This window comes from Castor canadensis, chromosome 7 (assembly GCF_047511655.1).
Source record: "Castor canadensis chromosome 7, mCasCan1.hap1v2, whole genome shotgun sequence".
Lineage (NCBI taxonomy): Eukaryota > Metazoa > Chordata > Mammalia > Rodentia > Castoridae > Castor > Castor canadensis.
The window spans coordinates 109,579,159-109,605,019 of record NC_133392.1 but is presented as its reverse complement, the minus strand read 5'-3'; the positions used below and the strand labels follow the sequence as shown (position 1 = coordinate 109,605,019).

Sequence of the window (25,861 nt, the reverse complement as noted above, 5' to 3'; positions counted from 1 at the left end):
AAGCAACAGAGGTTATCATGAGAAGGGGATCAGGAACCAGGGTGAAGATCAGTTAGAGATGAATCAACATGGGTCATAACACATGTGTACACGAAAGCAATGCTAGGAGTATTTCTGGATAGCTATCCTCAACTCAACTTGCAAAAACGCTTTGTCTTCTTTATTAGGCTTGTCTCTTTTCTTCAACAAAACTAGTGATAAAGACAGAACAGAACCTGCCTGGAACTGAAGGGGGAAGGGCAGAGAGGGTGGGAGAGGGTGCAGGGGGGAGAAATAACCCAAACAACGTATGCACATGTGAATAAATAATAATAAGAAAACAAAGAAAAAAAGAGATTGTCAGGAGAGCTACATGAGACGAGTAGCCACAGAGAAGCTGGCAGAGTGTAGGAAGACACTCCTGTGTATCTGTGTATTCCCTCTTTCCTCATGTCCTTCTTCAAAGAACAGGGTGACATTATTAATCCTTTAAAATATCACCATTTATCAGGAGGCTGAGGCAGGAGGATTGGGAGTTTGAGGTCAGCCTGGGCTATGTAGTGAGACAGTCTCTAAAAAAAAAAAAATCGCCCTTTGTGTGTTTTTCAGGAAAAATGAAAATAGGAGCCTTACACAGCAAACTTTATCCTCTGTAGCTCCTGGAAGTGCATCTTACCAAGCCTGGGATGTGAAGTCAGACAAACACAGATTGCAAACTGTGCAATCTTATACACACTGGTTAATATGTCTTCATTTCAGTCTAAAACAGTGCACATCTATGAATGTGACATTTAGAAAGTTAAATAGGTAGTGTAAGGAAGTGTCTGGGACAATGTCTTACACACAACCAGAACTCCCTAAATGGCCATTATTACCATACGGTCTTGGGTGTGGTAGGAACACATGGAAACTGAGCACAGCGTTCAGACAGCACTGTAATTTTTATATTCATCATCAATCTTCAGGTCCATCTGTACAGTACTCTCTTCTTATTAGAGTTCAATCCCAGTTCACTGTCAAAGACTTCGGGGACGTGGGTAAGTCAACGGCGGGGTATGACTGCTAAAACAACATAATCCCAATACCACACCTAGAGTACAGCATGAGGTTGGTAGGAGGACATGAACAAGCTGAAGGGCAAGTGGATAGAGCAGCAGGAGGGAAACCATCTAGAAAGATGCCACATGGGGACTGCTGAGGGACTGGGACAAGACAAACCCAAGTTTCTCCTGGGCATAAATGAGTAACTGAAGAGTTGACAAGTGAAAGATGACTTCATTTATTCTGTCACATTCTGAAGGGGAGAACTCAGATCAATGGGTAAAGTTACCTGGGGATAGATGTAAGCTCAACACAAGAATTTTCCAATAATGCAGTCATTTAGTGGCAATGCAGCCATCCATTGGTGGAACAAGCTATCCAGTGGAAAAGGATTTGAGTATTAGAATCTGCATTAGGTGATGGCTGCACCAAATACCTCCCAACTCGTTCACAGCTCTGAAATTCTATTTCATGAGACTTGTAGGCAGAGTGTGGTGACCAGCCTTTCCAAGTTCAAGGCCAGCCTGGGTTGTTAGCAATCCACTTATGCAATTCTATTATAAATCTTGGGGGCAGCATGGTAGGGTAGAACATAGTGGTATTTTATTTACTTCAAACCTGGTATAGTCATTTCTATAGATGAGAGGATGAGTAAGTATATTGCACAAATACTATTGATTAGCTACTCTAAGTACCTCCACTAACAAATTAACTTTTTTGTGTCAGACTTTTTATTCTAATACAATGGAGACAGGAAGCTACTGGTAGCACTAAGACTGATTTTGAAGTTAAAAATAATGACTTCCACCTGCATATACATTATTTAGTTCCCCAAACCTCAGTTTCCTTATTTGCAGGTGGGAATGATATCTATCTGTAAGTGGCATTTGCCTATATGGACTGTTTATTAATTCAATAAACATTTGAACACCTATTATAAGATTCTGGTTCTACTTGCTAGAGACATATATCCTTGGACCCAAAAGTCATAAATGTGACTGGGGAAATGCAACAATAAACACTGTAAGCAAGCTGAAGTATGTGAGTGTGAACATATTATATGAAAGTAAGAAAATAAGATGGGTGCTGGTGACTCATGCCTGTAATCTTAGTTACAAGGCATGGAGAGGATCAAGATTTGAGGCCAGCCTGGGCAAACAGTTTGTGAGACTCCATCCCCAAAATAACCAGGCAAAATGGACTGGAGGTGTGGCTCAAGTGGTACAGCAGCTGTTTTGCAACTGCAAAGCCCTGAGTTCAAACCCCAGTCCCTCCCTCAAAAAAGTGAGAAAATAAAGCAGGAAAAGGTTTCAGTGGAAGGAACAGGTTAATGCAGGTAAAAATTAGTGCATGGACAGGTTCTGCAGAGCACTCACAATGTTAACTGTTCTACCAGGGGGACTTCTGAGCATTCAGAACATACAGTTAAATGCATCATCCCAAAGACCAAAGGCAATGAAGCCTGATACTGTATGCAGGTGAAGGGAATAAATGAAAAATACCATGACTATGGGTTGCTAGCATTGCCTTGTTTGTGCAAGGATGTTAACAATCTGCAGGAAATTTAGAAACAGGGAAACATCAGGGAAGTGATCGAACTTTTCTAAGCCTTAGTTTTCTTTGTTTAACCCCCATTTGACAAGTAATAGTATGTGTAGCTGAACACTGGTACATGCCTACAGTACCAGCTCCTCAGAAGACTGAGGCAGGAGGATGAGTTGAGCCCAGGAATTCCTGCGCAACACAGTGAGACCACATTAAAAAAAAAAAAAGGAACTAGTTAATATAGGGCTGGGAATGTAGCTCAGTGAGTGTTGCCTAGCATGCATGGGGCTCTGGGTTTAATCCCCAGCACTGAAAAAAGAAAAACTAAACAAAGAAGTGTGTGTATGTGTGTGTAAAATACAAGGAACACAGCATACACACCTAAGTTTTATTATTACCACTATCCAAACAAACGCATCTGAATTTGAATCTGAAAATATTCTCACATATTTTCAGCGTGCTTCGGATGAAAAATAAGGCAGTATTTCTCAGGAGGCCACATCCACAATCATGTGTTACAAGGATTTGGACTTAGGTCATATGAAGTGAGAACAAACCAGGAAAACATAAGGAAGCATTCAACTAATTAAGGGCTCAACCCAGTTCTCAGCCTTGCTAACTCCTTGGCTGCAGTCTTCGGAAGTCTAAAAGATGCAAACAAATCTGAGGATTTTGACAAAAAGCAGTGTGAAAGGATTTATGAGATGTGCTTCCCTCACAGAGCCTGCAAGGTCCTTTATCCAGCCTGACTGTCCCATGGACCTCTGTTCCATGATCCTCCTGTGTCTCACTGCTCTCTAAGTCTTGGACGCTTTCTCACGAGGAAGGAGCTCTTTCTGCATCCCCAGATGGGAAAGCAGACATTTTACCCCATCACTCCCATGTTTGCAAGTTCTAAAGAAAATGAAAGTTTTGGGGTATTCCTTGGTATTAGAGCCTTGTCCACTTGCCATCCCAAGACAAGGGGAGCCATTTCTAGATTTGGAAGCTCCCTCACTTTCTGTAGATAGCACAGGGTCCCCTTTTCTGCTGTTAGGGGGTGCTGTTCCAATCAGCCACTTCATGGAGTAGTTGTGGCCACCTGATATTTCAAAAGGATCAAAGTGTCATCAAGGGACAAAGGCACTCACACCACTGTGTCTGAGTCAGGGCTGCTCACACTATTCACTGTACAGGACAAGTTTGTTCTTTCTGATCCACTGTGGGCTGACATTCTTGTAAAATATAATAAAAATTAACTGGCAGGACATTTTTAAAAGACATGAAATACAAGCCAATGTTCCTATCATTAGATTCAACAGTCATAAAATTACTCTGTCAAATTGCTGCAAAAGTTTTTAAATGTTTACTCACAGCTTCTGTAGTTAATCCAGCTTGTTGTGGACCGAAGCACTGATCTAAGTCACTATACAGCCACAAAAATCTCCTTGAAAAAGTAAAGCACAAAGCCAACCTACCTGTTAAGAAAGATGTATTTGATACATTGGTTGGCACATAGTAATTCTCACTAAATATCAGCTATTCCTATTACTGTTCTCTTAGGACTGGTGAAAACAGGAAGAAAGATTACCTGGGAGACTTGAGGCCCAGGTTCAATTTTCTTTGCTGTTTCTACTGACCTTGGACAAGTGTCTCCACCTCTCCTCTCTTCAATTCCAGAATTTACAACATATAAGGAGATGAACTAAAGTCCAATACCCAGTTCAATAACTTAAGAACGTAACTGAAACCCAGAGTGACAAGTTCACTGGTGTCCTAAAACACAAATCCAGAAACAAACAAATAGACAACTACATTTCATGGAGTAGTATTAGCCTTACCACATGCTATGCATTCTGACATTTCCTACCTTACTTCTTAAATAGTGGTCAAGTGAATTTTCAATTCACAGTCTGCAAATTATCTGTAAGGTTCCCATTGTTGACAGCACGCAGATGGGACTCACAATAAGTTTCCAGCCATTTACAATTTGACTTCTGGGTGGATTGACATTTTAGAAAAAAGAAAAGCTAGATGGCTCTTTATTGTGATATTCATAGGAAATGTACTGTCACAAAGAGTGGTAATGCACTCTCACCCCTGGATGATAGCTGAGGACTTAAGTGGATACATCCTTACCAACCCTCATGCAAGGGAGTCAGGAGACAAGTCATGGGGAAATCTCCCATTGGATTCTGCTATCTTGCTTAATTTCCCTTTGCTCTTGGAGAAAGGAGAGGGTCACTGGCAGAAGTCCACAGGCCCCTGGATGGGTGAGGATTGCACTGCTAATTCCATTCCTTCACATATTAGAAGCAGCAAGTGAGGGGACTTCCTAGGAGAAGACAGACTGACATGCAAGTTTCTAGCTGAAGGGATATTTTTTTCCCTTTTAATAAATAAATTTAACTTTGGATTTTGAATTCATTGAATAAAACATCAACTTTATTTCCAGTTATTTTTACTTCTATGCTTGTCAAAACTGTCCTTTCCCCTTGAGCAGTAAGAATCTCTCAAGTTGACCTCTTACCCATTTGAGTTGCTAAACGTTTCGGTTTTGAGTAAGACTTTAATTTCATAGTCAGTAGAGCTCAGCCCCTCTTTGCAGCTGAGGTGAGGGTTGGGGCTTCAGTGGACTGTGGTGGGAAGGGGTGGTCTGCTCTCTCACCTCCACCTCTTCCCTCCTCTGGGCTTGACTGCTTCCTTCCACGACCATTCACAGTGAACTTGAGAGTTGTTATGCTCTCAATGAAAACTATAGCATCCAAGGAATCTCATCTCCTCACCCCCAAAGGTGGCACCTCTCCTTCCCTCCATGTTTCCCTCCGCCTTTTAGCTTTGCAGACCCTGGACACGAGGAACCCTTTCTAGGATAGTGGTTCATCAGTTTTCAGACAAATGGTCTCCAAATTGAAGGCCTCTCTTCTGAGAGCAGTTTCCCCCCAAGAGACCTCTCCCTGTTTTCCAGCCATCTTTTATATGGATGTGAGGGACGGGGACAATTTGGGAACTAGTTCTGCTCAAATGACACCTTTTAAAAAAACTTCTACAGGAAAATGTCAGCCAGAGCTGCAGTTCTCTGACCAAAGTGGGGATTTTAAATTTGTTTTTAGCAGTGGGCTCTTCTCACCCATTCTTAGAAAACAGGAAAGAGTCCACTCGCATTTCATACCATGTTAGATTTTGCTAGGAACCACATGACAGGCTGTGTGCCAGGTACTGCAATGGTTCCTGCTGTCACAGAACTCAATCTAACAAGACGTGAAAAACATGCACGAAGGGCTGGTGGAGTAGGTCAAGGGGTGGAGTGCCTGCCTAGCAAGTGTGAGGCTCTTGAGTTCAGACCCCAGCGCTAACAACAACAAAAGATAAAACCAAAAACATGCACATACCACACACGTGTATGTCTGCAATTCAGTTGCAACAAGTATTGCGAAGGAAAAGCACGCTGTCATGAGACTGGACAGAGGAGTGTCAGCAAAAGGTCTCTGAGGAATTAGTGGCAGAGAGAAAGAGGGAGGAAAGGTAAGAGAGGGAGGGGGAAAGAATGCGAAGTGGACAGTGAGGGTGTCCTAGGCAGAATTCTTGGACAAAGGTCAGGCCAGTCAACTGGGCACAAGAGATGGAATCAGAGAGGCTGGTGGGACCTCAGGACGCATCCTAAGAGTAAAGGAAGCCATCAGAGGGTTTTTAAACAACATGGTGCTATGATCAGATTTTCATTTTAAAAAAAGTAACTAGCTGAACAGGGGGGAAGGCATCAGAGTGGCAGGAGTGGCTGGGAGGAGGCAGTGTGTATGACCACAAGTTTTAAAACAATTTTACACAGCTGGATCCAATTCCATTTCAAAGATTCCCCTGTTCATCAACATTCAAAAGCAAAGCTGTACTAATTCATACCAAATTCTTACTTTTCACTGGACTCCTACTCCTGCTCTTCCACTTACTAGCTGTGTCTGGAGATTTTGCTCAGGTGCTTCCATTATGAGATAATGGGAACTCTACTCTTTGAAAATTTGAATGAGGATGAAATTAGTCCCTTGTTACACAGGTGCCCAACAAATACTGACTCATCTCAACTAATAATCCTGCAATTAAAAAAAAAAAAAAAAGGAAAATGAGAAGGCCTCTTCCAGCTACTTGATTCAATTACTTAAACAAGACATTATACATATACAAATTACAGAAGTTGGTGAAAATGCATTAAAGAGCAGCCAACTTCATAATATTAGAATAGTGAGATTAAAGTGTGAGACCTGTTAGGTGTGCCAAGATTTATTTTTGTCCAGTGCTGGGATGGAACCCAGGGCCTCATTCACACCTCCTAGACAAGCAGTCTACCACTGAGCCACACCCCAGCCCTGTTTTGTTTGTTTTTTTTTAACCAGCAAGTGATAATAAATGGGTAAGATTCACATCTAGACAAACTCTACACATTATACCACAGTAAACTGTTATTAAAAATCTATGATGCCCTTCTCATTAAAAAGGGTGTCTATATTCCCAATGGCATACCGTTCCAGAAACCTAGTCCTTATTAGTATTTAAACTTGAGGATGTCTACCTCCTCTATACTGCAATTACTGCTGCCTTACATAGAAAGAGGCCAGCAAATGAAGCCCTGCTCCTCAGTCTGATGCCCACAGCAGTCAGTGCTAGTCAACCCAGGAAGCCATGGACAGGTGGCTACAGCACTCTTTCCTAGAAGGCTACCCAGATGTGGTCTTGGAAATCTCAGCAAAGTGCTATAGCCAACCACCCTCAAATCACCCCAAAACAATTTTGGTCCAAAAATACTCCTTTTTAAAAGGAAGGAAAAAAATTCAAGCCAAGGGAGTCAAAGTAATTCTTCTATAATTTCACTTCAAAGACAGTGGCAGAAAATGAATTTTCTACTAACTAAATTGGAGTCTGTCTACTTCTTTTCACGCTATACATCACACATTATACATCTCCTCTTAATCTCATGGAAAATAACAATACTGTAACAGTCCAAATGCATGGGGCAAGATATAACCAGCTTACTTTATTCTATTTCAGGATTCCATTTTAACCTATTTTACATTCGAGGCATACATTTCAACCCAAAAGAATCCAGTAATGGGTAGTGATTGCTTAATGGCTAGTTTCCTTTTGGATGATAAATCTGCCAACTATATATTGGTGATGGTTGTACAACACTGATGTATTAAGTGACACTGAATTTTACATTTAGATGACTAAAATGGTAAGGTATGCTGCTGTGGTAAAATAAAAATTAATCCTTATGATCTGTATTCATGGACTTAAATACCAATATAGACACTTACTAGAAATGTGAACTGGGCAAGTTAATAGCCACTCAGTCTCATTGCCCACAACTAGAAAAAAGGATACGACACCAACGATGTAGGAATGTTCTAATGAGTCAAAATAATCTGTGTAAGTACAGTAATGGCCTCATCATTAATAATTGCTCAGTAATTGCCCACGTGGGCAAGGTGGTGATAGTGGCACCGTACCTTGTAACACAATGGCACTGTGCAGCCTCATAAAAATTATCTTTATTGGCAAAAAAATAAAAACAAAGTAGCAGGGTAAGGGTGGCTCACGCCTGTAAATCCTAGCTACTCAGGAGGCAGAGATCAGGATGATAGTGGTTTAAAGTCAGTCTGGGCAAAAATTTGGTGAGACCCTATCTTGAAAAACCCTTCACAAAAATAGGGCTGGTGGAGTGACTCAAGGTGGAGGTCTTGAGTTCAAGCCCCAGTACTGCAAAAATAAATAAACAATAAAAACAAAGTAAAAGAACCCAGCCAAGAATGTTCCAGGCACACATTCTTGTACCTGGCAGTCTCTTTCATCTAGAATCCTTACAATGTTCATGAGGTAGATGTGGGGAAAAAAGACAAATGTTAATGATTTGTGTGGTAAAAGATGAATTTGACTGGTAATGGTTAGTATGAACTATGTCTGAAGAGGATTGATGATGTAAATATAAATTCAGTTTTAAGAAAGCAGTTTTTAGAAAGGAATCAACTACATTAAGCCCAGAAATACATTAGGCTTGCTGCCTTCAAGAAGAACTCATTTGGAAGAAATAATGATACAGACAGTTTGACACATAATACGATCATCTGTTCAGAAGAACTACAAATGTCCTAGGCACAGCAGAAGCAAGCTAACAAGAATTAGCAGTCTACTCTACCTATGTGGTACAACCAACATAGAATACTCCATGGGTTCTACATGGTGGGGAAGTCCAATGCTTCTATGACTACAATCTGATTTCCAGAGTGCAAACCTCAAATGAGAGCTTCGTGATGAAGCAGATACGGTCTGCAAATGAATGCTTCCCACCTATGACTACGAAAGTGTGTGTAGTCTTTTACTTTTCCAGTCCCTATGATTTTATTCTTATTTTCAAAATTAAACATATAACAAGTAAGAAAAACATTTATGATTGAGACAAAATTACAGAGTGGTCCTTTAATGAAGTTAGTGATACTTGAGTTGCAGGACAAATTAGGGTATTTGTTAAAAGTCTTTGATTGCTAAAATCCACTTTTGGGTGCTGCTTTGGTTGTTTTTACATATAGAAACACTTTGTATAAAATATTAATTTCATCTTTACTGCAACTGCAAAGAGGTGGACAGATGAAGCAACTGCACAGACAGTGCCCAATTTCACTGGAAAGCCATGAATCCAGCAAGAAAAGCCACGCAGGCAGACTTTTGTCCTGGTCTTTTCTCATTTTGTTTTCAGTACTCTCATTATTGCATTTGATTTTCTTTATATTTTACAAAATTGAAGCTATCCTATGTCAGAACCTCTGGAAATATGTCTAAGAGTCTACAGATTAGAGAACTTCAAATGCACAAAGACATGGCAATTATATTTTAATTGCTTACTTAAAATAACAGCTATCCTCACACTGAAAACTATTCCAGGGAGAGAGAAAATCAATGAAATCATGTTGGATCCGACAATGTTTCTCTCCTAAATTTTTTTTGTGATAAAATATATGTAAAATTTACCATTTGTAGGTACAGTTCTATGGACAGACATTAAGTACATTCACATTGCTGTGCAATCATCACTATCCATCTCCAGAACTTTTCATCTTTCCCAAATAAAACTATTCATTAAACACTAACTTTCCATTCCCTCTTCCCTCTAGCTCCTGGCAACAATCTTTCTTTCTGGGTTTATGAATATTAACACAAGAGCCTCCTGAGTGAGTCATACAGCAGTTGTCCAATCATGTCTGGCTTGTTTCACTTAACGTACATTTCAAGGCTCACCTATGTTGTAGAATGTCCTAATTTCCTTCCTTTTTTAAAGATGAACAATATTCCATGGTACGTACACCCACATTCTGTTTGTACAGACATCCATCCGTAGACATTTGGGTGACTTCTACCTCTGGGCTAAAGTGAATAATGCCACTATGAACATTGGTGTACAAATATTGGCCAGAGTCGCTTCATGTTTTTGGGTATATATACCCAGAAGTGGAATTGCTAGGTCATATGGGACCTCCATGGTAATGACCATTCTTCCCATTCTTACAGATTGAAAAATACAATGACTACACCAACCAAACACAAAGTAAAAGGCAGTGGAAAAGCCCCATCCTGTGTCACTTCTCAACCTGTTAAACACCTGCCTTATATCCTTGAACTGTCTGACAGATGTCGGAGCCCTCCAGGACTCTGAGCTTCTGGAGCTCCGGCCCCATTTCTCCCATTTACAGGAAGCTGAGTCCAATCTGGCTTGTCTGTGTAAAAGGACATGGGTGATCCCAAATGACAACCAACACTCAGCTCTGCAATGTCCCTCAGGCAAGGATGTGGATTCTGAGGTCAAGGGTGGATAAGTACAAAACCTGACGAATTTATTTTATAAAACTAGTAACAGGGAGAACAAGGAAGATCAAGGAAGGTGGTGAAATCCTCACTCAGGCCAACAATTGCACAACAAATTACTCCTTCAAGCATTTTTTTCTACCTGCTACAATACTAAAAATTAGGAGTGTTTCAAATTTCTTGAGGACTCACCAATCTCAGAACTTTCTCTTCAGAATTCTTCCAAGGTTTCTGCCAGAAATTCCTTTTCTGTTTTAAGAGAGAAAATTCTAAGGAATTCTGGGAGTGGCACAACTGGGCTGAGTCTTCCTATAATTCTTCAACAACAGTCTAAAGCCTGGGGATGTGGTTCAAGTGGTAGAGCACCTGCCTAGTAAGCATAAGGCCCTGAATTCAAAGCCCAGTACTGTCAAAAACCCAAAAAACCAAATCTCTAATCTAGCTTATGATTTAGAGAAATTTTGAATGTGTGAGGACACGTGACAGTATTCAGCTGTAATGTGGTATGTTTGGAAAACAGCAGCTCAGATCAAGAACCCATGGCCCAAGAGATGATGATTGCTAGGGGTGGCTCCTGTTTGGGAGAAGAGAAAGAAGTTGGAGACTGTAACTGTGCAAAGGAACAGTGACAACTCCCTTCTAGTTACCTTTCTTCCTCATTCTGCCCTCATGAAGGAATGGGTAACAGAACTGGCCTGCAACTAAGACAGTGAGTGGATGATGTGAACTAGTGGATAAGGATCTGTGTACGTTAAAAGACCACAAATGTTTGACCTCCCTGACCCTCGTGTGTCCCTGTTGCAGGTAGGTTCAAATAGGGCCTGACCTCAGCAGACCTAAGCATATGGGTCATTGCACTAGCTCCTTTACCGGTCAGCCATTAACAGGGAGGTGAGGTTTACAAGTAGACATGAGCCTAGGAAGAGGTTAACAGTCCCTGTGTAGGCCTGAACCTAAAATATACATTACGTGCAATTACCTGGACCTTGCAGCGGACTGTGGTCCAACATAGTCACGAACTCATACTTGTTTGCACCATGTATCTGTAGGGAAGAGAGATAGCAAAGGGACAAAAAAATCCTGGCTTCTCTAATTACCCTACTGTCCAGCCCAATAATACTCTCTAGAATAGGATGCAGGCTGAAGATGTGTACTTTGTTAAATTTCCTCTCTTCCATGCAAATGTGATGCTGACTTGGTATTTAAAGTTTCATAGCCCTGAAAGCAATTTGTGCCAGGTATCATTGCAGAGTGGTCCTTATTTACTTGATAGAAATAATTCACATTTTATTTTCATGTAAAGGTGGCAACAATAGCAGTTACATACATATTCAATACATATTTTAAATTTAGACTAGCTTCTAAGCCAGGTGCCTGTAATCCTAGTTACTTGGAAGGCTGAGATCAGGATAGAGATTCAAGGTCAGTCTAGGCAAATAGTTCTCGAGACCCCATCTCTAATATAACCACAGCAAAATGGACTGGAGGTGTGGCTCAAGAGACAGAGCGCCTGCTTTGCAAGGACGAAGTCCCGAGACCCCAATCTCTCCAATCAATCCACCAATCAATCAAATTAGACTAGATTCTAAGCATCTTGAAAGAAATGTGACTTGTTACTATCCATTCCTTACACACAAATAATTTTTATTCATGCAATAGTATCAACATTGTTGAACCTATAGGGCTTTTATTCTCCATTTTAATTAAATTCTGAACAACCAATAGAGTAGTGACAAATGCCAGGCTAGCCTCATCTGGTACCTTTCACCTTTATACAGTGGTACAAGTTTCTTTGAATACCACTTCAGACATATTAATTCATACTTAGTACATCTCTAATACCAATCACGTAAAGACTCAAAGGTTTCAAAGATCTTATACATATCTGCTCAGCACAACAGTCTTCACACTGCCATGGAAACTGCTACCTTATTTTATTCTGGTGTTATAAAACAAGGCAAAGAGAGATGGAATCACCTCTATGACCTGGAAGAGGTAAACACAGGAGCAGTGTGATGGGTGTCTGGGCTTGGTTCCTGTTCCTCTTCTGGCTTCTGTCTTTCCTCCTGGATGTGACGAGACTCTTTAAGTGGAAGGCAAGATGGCTGCCATCCTTCAGTTATCACAGTACTGTACCTTTAGAATGGACAGCATCAGCACTGTGATAACTGAGCCAGGGCAGCCTGTCAGTCACTGTATCAGTCAGCGCATCCTTTAGGGCAGCTGCATGACTTCCTCTAAAGGCTCCCCATGAAGTGAAGGACTAAAAGCTCCCTTCTGCTTGGAGACAAGAGGAGGCAGAAGAAAAAGGGTCAGAGTCCAGCAAATAGTGAGGCTGAAACATTAAAATACCCAGTTGAATCCCGGTAAGAGTAAGAGGAGAACACGATTTATACATGTTAATGAGGATGAAGAACCGTGTGATGACACATCTAACATGCAGTAAGCTGTGAAGCAAGCTTCAAAGACTGCATTCATCTCCCTGACATCATTCTTGCAATAAATATTTATTGAGGGACTCAAGTTTCAAGACCTTTTCTAGATGTTCAGTGGTGAAGATAAATGAGATAAGGCTCCTGTTCAAAGTGCTCATAATCAAATTTGACAATATTTTGTCTCCCTTATGTTCAATAATATTCCATTTTTTTCTCATTTGATTTTCACAAGAACCCTATGGGGTTAACAATGAATTATTCATTAACTCATCCAAAAAGAGTTACGCAACCAGGTTAGCTATCATTGCCCTATTTTACAGATGGGGGGAGAAAAAAGAACCTGAGAGGTTAGGGGGTTATCTGATATCATACCACTAACTTACGGCAAACCTAGGTCCAAATCCATGTCCAAAGAGTGGGCCCCAAACCTCTTTTCTCTACTCCACCTAGCTGTCCAACTGCATCAGATGGACCCCCAGTTATCATGTACAGAGAGATTTCTGAAAACATCTACTTTTTGTATAGAGTTTCAGCTTTCTAATAACTTAGACCATGAAGCAGAAACCAGTGAAGTTTCATACGTTAAGAAATGTACAAAAGTAGCAAAAATCTCCTTTCATTGCTCTAGCTCTGAGTACTACAAATATACTCCAATTAGTGATTCTGGTGAGAACTAACTACTTAGCACACTTGTAGGATGTTTTTCACTGTAGTTTTTGTGAATTATATAGTTATGGTAGCATAAGAATCATTAAAAATTGTTGTAATGTCTTTAAAAAAAATCAACATACATTACTTTCTTTGAAATTATCTGTATCTTTGAGACACACCCTGAAGTCATTTCAGGGATGAGTCTTACTTTTAATAAAAGGTACAAAAAGATTCTGAAATTGGAACTCAGGCATCAGAATACAAACTTAGTAAAACCATGATTCACTTGGGGTTTTTTCCATGTCAGTCATGAGGTCTCAAGTTATTTCAGCATTGAGTAGAACTTGACAGATACTTGAAAGATAATTATGTTTTCAATTAGGCATTTGTTTCATTTTAAAGTCTCATTATATGCAGGCTAGATATTAGTACTGTGCTTCAAATAAGTCAGATAGATGAATCAATTCTTTAGATCAGAAGTTAGAAAATAGGAAAATACAGTGAACCTAGCTTGCTATTAACTTAATGTACTATGAAACCGACCTTATCTTCAGAAAAGTAATATCCAATGAAATAATCCACCTACACACAAATTAAAAACATTCTCTAAAGTACAAAAATATCTGAAAGTTAAGGAGGTCATCCTCTCGGTCTTAGCCAGCTGATGTAATACAGAGATGAAACACAAGAGGGCCATGGAGATTTAAAAAAACAGAAAAAACATGGAGTTGGATCATACAACCTAAGGTTCCTGGAAATAGTTGCGTATTTTCACCAAAATTATAAACATCTGTTATGCGAACAAAGACAATGTGATTGTTTTTAAAATAAAACTTTAGATAGCTAATCCATCAAGGATAACAGTATTACTACCTACCATTTCTTGACCACAAAGTGTCAGCTTTGTAAAAGATGCAGCACTCACTTACGCAGAAAGACTGGATGTTAGACAAGTGTGGGTACAATTCAATAACCTGAGATAACTACCCTTGTATTCGTGTCGTATGGTGTAGTATGTTCATATGAAAACATAAAGATGAACTTAACTTGTTTTAAGTGCAAACCTGAAATTCACTGTGTTCACCTTTATGAACCACACAACTACCAAACATTTTGGTAAAATAAACTTATCTCTCTTTTGTAATTTCTATCTAAATTAAGGGGGAAAGGCCAAGCATTTCTAACAGCAAAAAGTAAAACAAGAAAAATTGTCATTACTCAGTGAATACTTCATTTTCTCTCAGGTTAATTCTAAATTAGTTTCACAGAAGAAAAATACAAGCTTTCCCAATGAAATTTTGTAAATAATAATAAATGCTTCAAAGATGTAGTTTTGTTTCTTTGTTACAAATATGTTATTTTTAAAAACAAAATCTAGGGCTGGGGGACTGGCTCAAATGGTAGGAGAAACTGCCTAAAAACCAGATCTACCAGAAACATTTTCCAGTATTTGGTCTTGTAAGAATTAAATTGTTTTAATGAAAAAAGCATGTGAGTACAGGTACTCAGGCTATATAGTAAGAAAGTATTCAGCAGAGTACCAGAGGGGGAAAGCAAAGAGTGATACAAAATGTTTTCCTTCAGAGGTCAAATAGATTTTAAACTCAGTTCTGTTAAAAGTGACAACAAAGGACAATTTTTTTCATGGTGCATGCACCAAATTAGCTCAAGAGGCAAGTAACCAGTTCCTTGATCTTGGACTTCCTAACCTCCCAGAACCATGGGAAATAAATTTCTGTTTTTTATAAGATTAAAAAAAAAAAAAAAAAGAAGCAAGTAGATGTAGAACACTGGAATACTAAAGAAATTGCTTATAGATAACATGGAGCACAGTCCACATGTCGCAGGTCCCCTTATCTATAATGAGCATACTGATAACTCAAAATCTTTGAACATCAATTATATGTTAAATAATTGGAGACGCCAAGAAATAAATTGCTAGTCAAAGTATCTGAAAATAGTATTTAAGCTACAATTCAGTTTGTTAATTTAAACTTACTAAACTTCTTTTAGCTAAGATGTGGTTATTTTTAAAGCTTCTGCAAGTCTGAAACATTATATTCACATTTTTAAGTGTAAAATGTGAATCGCAGTAGTGTTATAAAAATGTACCATAAGCAAAGAAGCTTAAATGTCAACTTCCACTTTGTCAGAAGCACACACACGTATGCTTGCGTGTTATTGCAAACTTTGCTCTACTTTTTCAAAAAATTAACTTGTGCCAAAGATTTGCGGGAAACCTGGAGAGGGCTACAGATCTTTCTCCTTTACAGAGAAAGAAATTAGTTAAGAAAGTAAAGAGTCAAGGATAACCACCCTGTGCAGTCAGTCCCAATATTCAAGAGCAGCATTAACTGGGGTCTTTAAGGGGTGTCATTGTGTTATTCATTTCAAGAGCTGGCCTTTAAGCAGTCTCAAGCTATGTATGTGACCTTTGCAGGTTACACACACAAGCAAACACCCTCTCATTGAAGGCACTGCACACGGTAACACAGATGAGCATCCTCCCTCATGCTGATTGGGATTTTAGTCTGAAATGGCTCCAGGAAACTAAAACTTAACCAATAATTGGGCTGGCTCATATATTCTGTTTTATGGGCCTTTCCCCTTCATACATGTACTCAGCATAAATGTTTTTACTCTTTCTACTCCAGTTATTTTACTTCCTGATTTTGCTCTGGATTGCAATTTTTTTCCCAGATTTTTAGATTTTACAGTCTGCTCAAAAGTCAGTTTTATTCTAAGTTCATATCTGTATTGTGCCCTTTTGGAATAACTTGTCAAAAATTTCCCACGTTAAGGTCAGCCTGGGTTATATAACAAGACCCTATCTTAAACAAAACAAAACAACAAATCAAAACAAAATACCCCAAGAAGCTTCCGTCACAAAACAGTTACTAATACAAATGGGGGAACAAAAAGTAATTTAAGCTAGGTCTGGTGGTACACACCTGTAATCCCAAAACTCTGGAGGCTGAAGCAGGAGAATCTCCAGTTCCAGGCCAATGTGGGCCACAAAGTGTGACCTTGTTCCAACACCCCCCCACACACAAAGAAAAACCCAGTTAGTTTCAAAATGATCACCCTTGACTAGCCATCTCTAAAAAACCCTAATATCCTATCAACCTATGATGTCCTCAGTACAGCCATTCAAAAATGCTGGGTTGTAGTTTTCAAATTCCCTAATGGACAGCTAAAGACTTTACACTGACCTCCAGGTCTAGAATCTTAGGCTATTCCAGAAATACAATTACATTCCACTTTTCTGCACAGTCCACTATTCTCACAGCTTCTAATAGAATTCCTGCATCTGTGAAATTAACACATTTCTACTGATAACAGGCCATAGTGGCACTGTACCCATTAAAAAAGTGTTGCATTGTATACTTCAGTAATTTGTGTCTTATAACCAGTCAACCACACTCTTCCCAGAAGCTGTTTTCTTCATGTCCCTTCACAACATTTATCAGTCATTTCTACAAACTGTGGGCTCCACAAATACTGAATTAATTGATGAGCCTCTATGTTTTTCGGGGACCCTCTCAATCAGATTATCAACAAAAGCTGTATGTTTAATTCCAGCCTCTGCAGGGCCTTATGAGGTATTGGACACTTTGTTATCTATTAAATGAGGGGATAATACCCAAAGGCTTTTAAATGCCTTCTAGTGCCATTACTCAATCTCTTTAGACAAAACAAAACTCCAAAGGCAGCACTATCACTAGTCACGTCAGCACTGTCCTTTTGGAGGGGAAAGGAGTCAGCAATGTTGAGCCCTAATGTAACAGCAGAAAGTAAATGAAGGAAAGACAAAAAGGGAAAGTAAAGGAAGCTGAGTAATAGAAGACTGGCATTGCTAAAACACCAACAGGTGTCATTATTGTTACCAGGCCACCCAATGTTTTCTGATATATTTTGGTATGCGAGGAGCCTCTGACACAAGCAGCTGTAGCCAGGTAAATGGGTACCTAAAATATTCCACACCTCTACTAGCCCTTCTAGAACCTTCAACTTTTATGTCTCCTTCAGTGAGACATAGCTCCTGCACAGGAATCTGCAAAGCAGTCACTAGGAGGTCTCACAGGCAGTTAACAGTAATACTTTAATAGTCTTGGGGCCCCCAAATCTTCATGTGAGACACCACAGTGGAAAGGAGACAGTTGACAAACACAAAATAATAGTATTTCCTGTGACCACTTTTGAAATTAATCCAGAGACAAAATGGAGTGAGGCTGTACCTAGAGCAGTTCAAAAGAAGTACAATGTAACACATTGTATATACACATTGAAATGTCACAATGTACCCCATAAACACCTACAATTACTATGTGTCAATCACATTTTTTAAAAGAATACAAGTTACACATGTAAGTTTAAATTCTCTAGCAGCCACGTTTTTAAAGAACTAAAAAATAGGTAAAGTATTAATGAATTATTTTACATCTTTCTTTCTCCTTGAGTACTAAGTCCTTGAAATACAGACTATTTTATACTTACAACTCATCCCAATTCCAATACTAAATTTTCAATAGAAATACTAAGCATTTATTAAATTTCATGTAATTTATAGTTTTAAAACTAAACTCATGGGCTAGAGGTGTGGCTCAAGCAATGAGTGCCTGCCCTGCAAGTGTAAAGCCTTGAATTCAAATTCTGGTACTATTTAAAAAAAAAAAAGTAAATGACAAAGATAGGTAAAAGAAAGTGATAAAACTAAACATGTATGCCCAAGTGTGATTTCAAACAGAGATTTTTCCAATAACTGAATAGAGCATGAATTTTAAAAATTAAATAAAATAAAAAATTCAGCTCATTTCTCTAGCTATATTTCAGGTGGCTGATGGTCTTATTTCAGGTGGTTGACTAGGGGCTACCTTATTAGTACAGGTACAGGCAATCCTGCCTCTGTCATCCAAATTCTTTTAAACCTAAGCCAGGATAAAAGATGTTACCCATGAACAAGCAGGTCTCTGTATAGTATGTACCAAGTGCTCAACTTATACCACCTGTAATTCTTAGATTGCCAATAGTTAAGATGCTACTTTACTAACCAGACTTTGGGAAGGGTTGCTTGGTAAAGAGGGAAAGACAGATCTCAATTCAGGAAGAGAATGGAGACACTGAGATTCAAAGACAGGGGAGTACATTTCCAAACTAAAGGTGGAGGATCCTGACATTTTTACTTTTGTGTCTAGGATGTTAGTCACCCTGTGAAGGTTACAATTATAAATCACATATAGCAGCTGTCAATGAATACTCAGATTCTGTGCCTTCCTCAAGCATCTTCCTCCTACTTTCCCCTAAACCTCCTGCATTTATAGTGGACTGTAGAGGACATTCCAGAATCCCCTCTTTAAATTCATTCTGAATCGTGCTTGTTATGGTTGATACACTGAAACATATGAATAATTCAATCAATGAATCTCAAACCAAACTATTCATCATTCATTGGTCTAGGTACACAAGTCTATCTTGAGAAAGGCTTTTCTGAAATACCTGGAAAGTATTCCACACACACACACACCCTACCCCAAAGGAACCAATTACAAACCCTACAGCTTTCTCTGCCTCCTCACTTCCAGTGTCAAAGTTCAGTGTGTTCCTCCAACAGCTGATTTAAAAGATCAACTTTTAAAGGAGCTGGATTCCTAAGGTAGTTCTATTTTGAGCCTTCTTCCTGTTCTACAGCTAAAGTTGGAAGGGTTTAGGTGGTGATGTCATGGAAGGGAGACTTGATTTTTACGGAAGGGTCTTCTCTAGCAAAACTCTCATCTTTCTCCCCTCCTTCCCTTTGGAGTTCCAGCTATTCATTAGCCAGGAAGAAAATAAGTTCCAATAGTGGGCAAATATATTTACACATTTTACATGCTAAACATCCCATAAATGAAACAGAAAAATGCTTCACTCAACCGAAGAGGGGTGCCCATCTTTCTTCACCATCCCTTTCCCCAAATACCACAGGGGCAGGAGCAAAAAGGATGGGAGGGACAGGTGGTTAAGAATAACACATGGTTTATAAGCTTTGGAGGCTGGAAGAGGAAAATTCTGTTGAGATATTCCGACCCTTGAGTCCCTTCTCTTCCTCTGTTTTTTTGGAATGGTTAGACTTGGGGCAGGGTGTGCCGTCTGGTTGGGAGGCGTTTGGCGCTGGAGAACCAAGAGGGGCCAGGGTGCGGCCCAGGGAAGAAAGAAAAAAAAAAAAAAAAAAAAAAGCCAGAGACCGCCTTAGGCCTGGTTTGGGCTAAGTTTAGGTGAAGAGCAGAAGACGGCTGTGCAGTGGAGGACACACTGAATCAAAGGGGGTCTCCTCTCTTTCTCTCAACCTACTTCCAGCAGTTCGTTGCTGGTGGTGGGGTACAGGGATGAGGGAAGAGAAAAACCCCAACACAACTGCAGTACACAACTCCGGGGATGGGGTGGGGTTGGAGGGCAGACATGGAGAATGCAATCAGCAGGTGAAAGACACGCTCTCTGCCAATTCCGGGGTGTTCAGGGTTTAGGTGAGACCTGGCGGCCAGGGGATTCCCTGGTTTCTTAGCTCACCGCGCCTCCAAAACGGGAAGCAGCATAGGTGTGGTCTTTCTCCAGGAAGGTGACAACTGGCTTTCAGGTAGCGGAGTGAGGCAATGATTCTTAGCCCGGAAGGCAAGGAGAAGTCCCGGGGTCAGCTACGGCCAGAAGCTGGGGTCTCTGCCAAGTCCCCTCCCTCTTCTTGAAAACCGACCTGGACCCGCATAGGTTACAGCAACACACTCCCTCCCCTCCCCAATAATATTTCTAATAAAAGAAACAGCTTTTCAAGCCCATATTACAAACTGGAGCTCTGGGTGATGGAAATAAGCAGGTGAGCCCAGGGAGAAGCGGGAAAAGACTGGGAATGGGAGAGAAAAGGGGGTCGGGGGGAGGGGGAGGGAGGGAAGAGGCGTTCCCGAACGTGAGGAGAAACCAAGGCTTCCCGGTCCTCCCTCCCTCCACACTCCCTCCCTTCTGGCCCGACAGAATCTGCGCGGCAGGGTGCAAGCTAAAAATGCCACTGACAGACCCCCCCCAAAACCCCGCTACCGCGCGCTCATTCTCCCGCCTACCCCAGGGTCCAGCGTTCCGGCCTCGTGGTTGCGGCCGGTCCCCAGGCACCGCGCGGGGCTCGCCCGCACCCCGGCCCGCCGCCGCCGCCGCCGCCGCCGCCGAGGGGACTTCGGTCTTCCTCTCTCCTCCCTCCCTCCTCCTCGATCTCCTCCTCCTCCTCGCAGACTCCTCCCGCCGGATCCTTCATGTAAACAACATCCAGGCTCTATTTACAGTCGCTGCCGGACGGCGAGGGACCCACGCCAGCACCCTGGAAGAAGACGGGGGTGGGGAAAAGCGAGTGCGCAACATTTACACACGCCCCGCCCCGCCGCCCCCCCAACCCAGGGAGTAGATCGGGGTCGGAGTGGGGGGTTCCCTCTGTCCCCCGCACCCCAGCGCAGGTCACCGGGAAACCGCGGAAATGCCCCTGGGCGAGGCCGCCCGCCACCCAACAACAACAAACCCAGCCCAGCAACACCTCGGAGTGCGTCCCGGAGTGCCGAGCCCAGGCCCGCCCAGAGGCGCTGCCACCGCCCCCGCTCCCCGCTGCCTACCCCGAGGTGGCGAGCTGCGTGCGGTCCCCTGGGGCCGCGGAAGACAGGCGCCCGGCTCCAGGCAGTGGCGCGCCCTCGGCCCCAGCCGCCGGCCCGCCCCCTGTCCCCCTCGCGGCCGCCGAGCGAGCCGGGCCCCGCAGCTGAGTGTGCGAGTGCGTGTGCGGGTGCGCGCGCCGCGGCCGACCTCCCCGGAACCGCTCTCTTCGCCCCGCGCCTTCCCGCGTCCCCGGGCCGGCTGGGGCGCGCCGCCAGACTGGGCCCGGAGCGCAGCAGACCGCGCTCCACCGCGGCGCGCTGCGCGCACTCGGGCCGGCCACACGGCCTCTCCGATCCCCGCGTGGCCGCCGCTGCCCGGCCCCGCGCGTGCTCCGCCGCCCCTGCGCCCGGCCCCACACCCACCTGCGCCCCTGGGGGGTCCCGGGCCCCCCCTCCTTTGTTCTTCCCGCTATTTGCATGAGGATTGTCTAATGACGCAGCAAGGCTCGCCACAACGTGACCGTCGCCATTTTTCTGTTTTTATTCTATCTCTGCCATGTGATAGTTGGGGGGGGGAGGGAGGTTGGAAAAGGGAGAGAGACACGATTAAAAAAAAAAAAAAAAACTTCCGGGTCTCATGACCGGGAAGGGAGAAAAACAAAAGGGAGACGAGACACAACTCCAGGGGAAGGATGCGTGCGTGCGTGTGTGTGTTCGCGCGCGTGCGCGCCCTTGCGCCCCTCAATGCTGCAAGAAGAAGGGAGGACCCGGAGCATCCTCCCACCCGAGGGAGCCCGGTGATCCCGGTGAGTCCGGATCGCGACCTCCCGCTGTGGCAGTCGCCAGGGCTGGCTCCATTCGTGCTTCCAAAGCTCGAGGAAACTGTCAGCTGGTCCCTTTCTCCAGCCCCCGCCCCGCCGCGCCAGAGCCCGCGCTCTAGCTTACCTTCTTCAGAGAAGTCTCGCTCTTACCTTCAGGGGGAAATGTTTAAAAGCCTCCGTATTTCCTAAGTTTTAAAACAGTTTGCTTCGAGGCTGTGGTTTACAACAGCGGGACAACCCCAGGCAGAATCTAACATTGGTTCCAATCTGCCCTTCCTTCTGCCTTTTCTTCTCATCCAAAAGCGGGACACACCCTTGTGTGCTGTTCGGTAGGGGTTGGTTCTTTGGGACGGACCATTCATCATGAATGGATTTCTTTAGGGAAAAAAAATTTTAAGTTAAGTGGTTGTTCGGCATCAGAGAGGATTGTTTCAGAAGGCCGTTCCATAGAGCAAGGTGGATTCGTGTTTTACCGATCTTATTCACAGAGGCCGTGATAGCATTTCATTCTTTCCCAAGTTCATGGTTGCTGAAAAATAAACAAAATATTTGGAACTCTGCCACGTTTTCCACTGAGATGTAGAATTTGTACTTTTGTTTACTACTGTATTTCCTTCGAGCACTTTCACTTTTGTATTTCTTGAGTTTCCTTTCTGGGGTTTTTTGTTTTGTTTTGTTTTTTGTTTTTTGCCTCTATTTCACAAGTGGACGTTAGAGTTGACTATGTCTCCTCAATTTACAGGGAGAAGAAACGAAGGCCCTGGGTGGACATGGGAGTCGCTCTAGGTCACACATTTAATTAGAGCCCAGGTTGGACTGAGCCTTTCTCGCCTGACATTTCCTGAGGAGGGTAGGGGGAAGAATAGGGGGGGATGGACAGAGGGAGTTGCTTAGCAATGTGCGGCAGGGATTCTGCTTTGTAGCTAGAAGTTAAAGATGGAGAACGCTTAGGAGGTCAGCCCCTTCTCAGGACTGCGGTGAGATTGCTTCTTCACATCCTTTTTTCTTGTGATTTGACTCAAATATGTGTGTTAATTCAGATCCAGCTTCACCTTTCCCTAGAAGTTTGTCATTGCTACATGATGGCTGTGAGTGGTTTTTATTAGATACACAGAGTTGATCACTCTCTCCTTTGTGGCACTATGTTCTTTTTATGTATTTCATGGTGCCTTCCACACTTCAGCACGCAGAGCAGTTGCTGTATCTCCCACTGCTTGGGAAGTGGTGGTGGGGGGTAGTTTTGAGGACCAGAGTCATCCATATTCATCTTGTATCCCTCATTTAGCACATTGCCTGGCAGTGGATAATCAAAGAAGGCCTGCAGGGGATGTTTTCCACAATTCCATCCTGACCAGCTCTAGGAAATTTCTTGCATGGTTTCCAGTGAAGGTAGAACACTTGGAGATGTTTCTTGAATCTTACACCTTTGCAGACCATTTTGGCAGGCTTCTTTAGTTACAGAGCCAGGCAAAACATACTTTGCTCTCCTGAGTTTTGTTTTTTTAATCAACTGCTTCCCCCCCCCCCTTTTACTATATTTGGTTCCTCTTCTTTAAATTCTAATTCATATAAATAAATTAGTTATTTCTTTCCCCATGGGAGTTGCCTTTACTTTCACAGACTGCAAAAGTTTGGTGAAGTTTAAACTGTGATTTAACTTTGCGCTCCCTGGAGCCAAACCGTCACAGACAACAGCTTTTTCTTAGGGTATGTTGGGGGTGGGGTGGTGGGGGTTGTTTGAGCCCAGGGCCTCATGCTAGGTAAACACTCTACCTACACTGAGCTGCAACCCTAACCCACAGCAATTCTGGTTCTTCCTGGGATACACTGGCTGCCAAGGACAGGATCAGTACAGAAAGTGCACATTTACAATTTTGAAAACTGGAAAAGGCTAAGGGCTTGGCTCAAGGGCTGAGCACCTGCCTTGCAAGCTCACAAAGCCTGGAGTTCTAACCCTAGCAAACAAACAAAAAAGTAAAAAACACGAAAAACTGGAGAATAATTGTTGCATGTGATTGTCTGGATTGTCACAGGTGAGTTTATATACATCTGGACTAGTAAGTTTCCATTGAATAGCTGAGCACAGACTGCTTGTATGCCTACAGGTAGGGCAGATGACATGTTAAAGCCCACTTGTGCCATCCCAGATAACAACTGTAATTATAATGTAAGTGTAGTATTATCAACTTCGGGCAAAGTGGAGATGAAGCCTAGACATCATCAATGTAAAATTGTTCCCATAAATGCAAAACTGAACAGAAAAAAGGAGCATAACTCAAAAGGTATAATTATAGGAAACACCTCTGTATCTCTTGTCTGCTATACACGTGTACTCCCATATTATTTTGAAAGTCAATCTTTAGTCCTCAGAAGTACCACATAGCTGCTGATTACAGGAACCCCAACAATCTTCTTCCATCTCTCCAATATACACTTGAAAAAGCAACAGTTCCTAGTGTTACAGTGAGGCTAAGGTGCTCACCTTAGCTCTGCTAATCTGTTCACTGTGCCAACCTAAAGTTTTTTTTTCTTTTTGTGGTAATGGGGCTTGAACTCATACCTACACCTTGAGCCACTCTACCAGCCCTTTTCTGTGATGGGTTTTTTTCAAGATAGGGTCTTGTGAACTATTTGCCTGGACTGGGTTTGAACCATGATTCTCCTGATTTCTGCCTCCTTAAAAGCTAGGATTACAGGCGTGAACCACTGGCACCTGGCTGAATGAATTTCTTATTAGTTGTGATTTTTAGTTTCTTTATACATAAGGTGAACATAATAGCTCCAGGCTTATGGAAGAATTTTTAGGGTGCTTACATCAGTAGCACGTGTACTAAAATTGGAACAGTACATAAGAATTTTTTAGATTGAAATTTAATCAAATATATGTAAACACCTAACATGATACTTGGAACATGATCTTTCATAAAGGGTGTCTAAGAAGTTTTTAACTGCATTTTCATTTACCCTATGCATTTTCCAGAATTCATTTCTCTCTTTTGGCTCATTGCTCCTGAAAAGTCAACAAATCTTCTAGGATAGATTCTTGATATCCACTGGTATATGGTTCCAAGGAGACCACCACTGAGAGAAAACACTCGGTAAAGACATGCCACCTTTCAACAGATCTATAATTTTTACTTAAATTAAGCACATTAACTTTGACCTTGCTTTTTGGGAACCACTTGCTTTTTGGGAGGCAGATTTTTGCAAAATGAAGGGCAGAGAAGTATTCAGCAGATCACACAGTTATTTAAACACAACTGAGGATAACACAGCTAAAGCTTCTCTATGTCAACTGAACTGCAGCATGTACATGTGAGCATTTGAAATTTTTGTGGCTAAAACTTCTTTTGATTTTTTAAAAATTGTTTTATTTATTTTGACCATGCTGTGTCAAAACTATGTGTAATAGATCCACAAATAAGGTGGGCTTACTGTGCTAGTGAAATTCTGTGGCTATAAAGATAAGTTAGACTAGGCCCTTCTCTCAAGAAGTACACACTTTGATGGAGGGGTGAATTCAACTATATTCTAAGAACTTTTGTAAATGTTACAATGTACCCCCAGTACAACACTAATATATTTTTTAAAAGAACAAGTACACACTTTAGCCAAAACACAAATACAAGTAATTAGATTAACACAGGTGGAATGAAGAAAAAGGGCACTGCCTACTATTTAATGGTGCTCTGCTTGAGAAATACTTAATTATGATCTAGATTCATGGGCTGGAAGAGGGACTCATGTGGTAGAATTCCTGTCTGTCTAGCAAGCATGGATCCCTGAGTTCAAACCCCAGTACCACCAAAAAAAAAAAAAAAGTTCTAAATTCATTAGTATCCATATATATCTTAGAGAAGCAGTTTAGAAAATGCTCCCCTTCACCCACACACATTTTCACATAAATCAGAATATTACCTTTGGAACTCCATCTGATCAGTATAATTGTGTAGAGTATAATTGT

General features: G+C 41.8%; 1 protein-coding gene and 1 long non-coding RNA gene across 2 annotated transcripts in view; one reads left to right on the top strand and one right to left on the bottom strand.

Moving 5' to 3' along the window:
- Positions 1-1,234: 1,234 nt before the first annotated feature.
- LOC141424918 (uncharacterized) lies at positions 1,235-20,553 on the bottom strand. The gene is made up of 2 exons (XR_012449869.1): positions 11,372-20,553; positions 1,235-10,641 (listed from the first exon to the last, which is right to left on the bottom strand). It is a non-coding gene; the product is annotated as an uncharacterized lncRNA (long non-coding RNA).
- A 1,145-nt stretch (positions 20,554-21,698) lies between these two features.
- Ak4 (adenylate kinase 4) overlaps positions 21,699-25,861 on the top strand; it is a 122,572-nt gene continuing 118,409 nt past the window's right edge. The window contains exon 1 of the mRNA XM_074079882.1: positions 21,699-21,882. Coding sequence (XP_073935983.1) covers positions 21,714-21,882 — 169 coding nt within the window. The 5' untranslated portion in view covers positions 21,699-21,713. The remainder of the gene's footprint in view (positions 21,883-25,861) is intronic.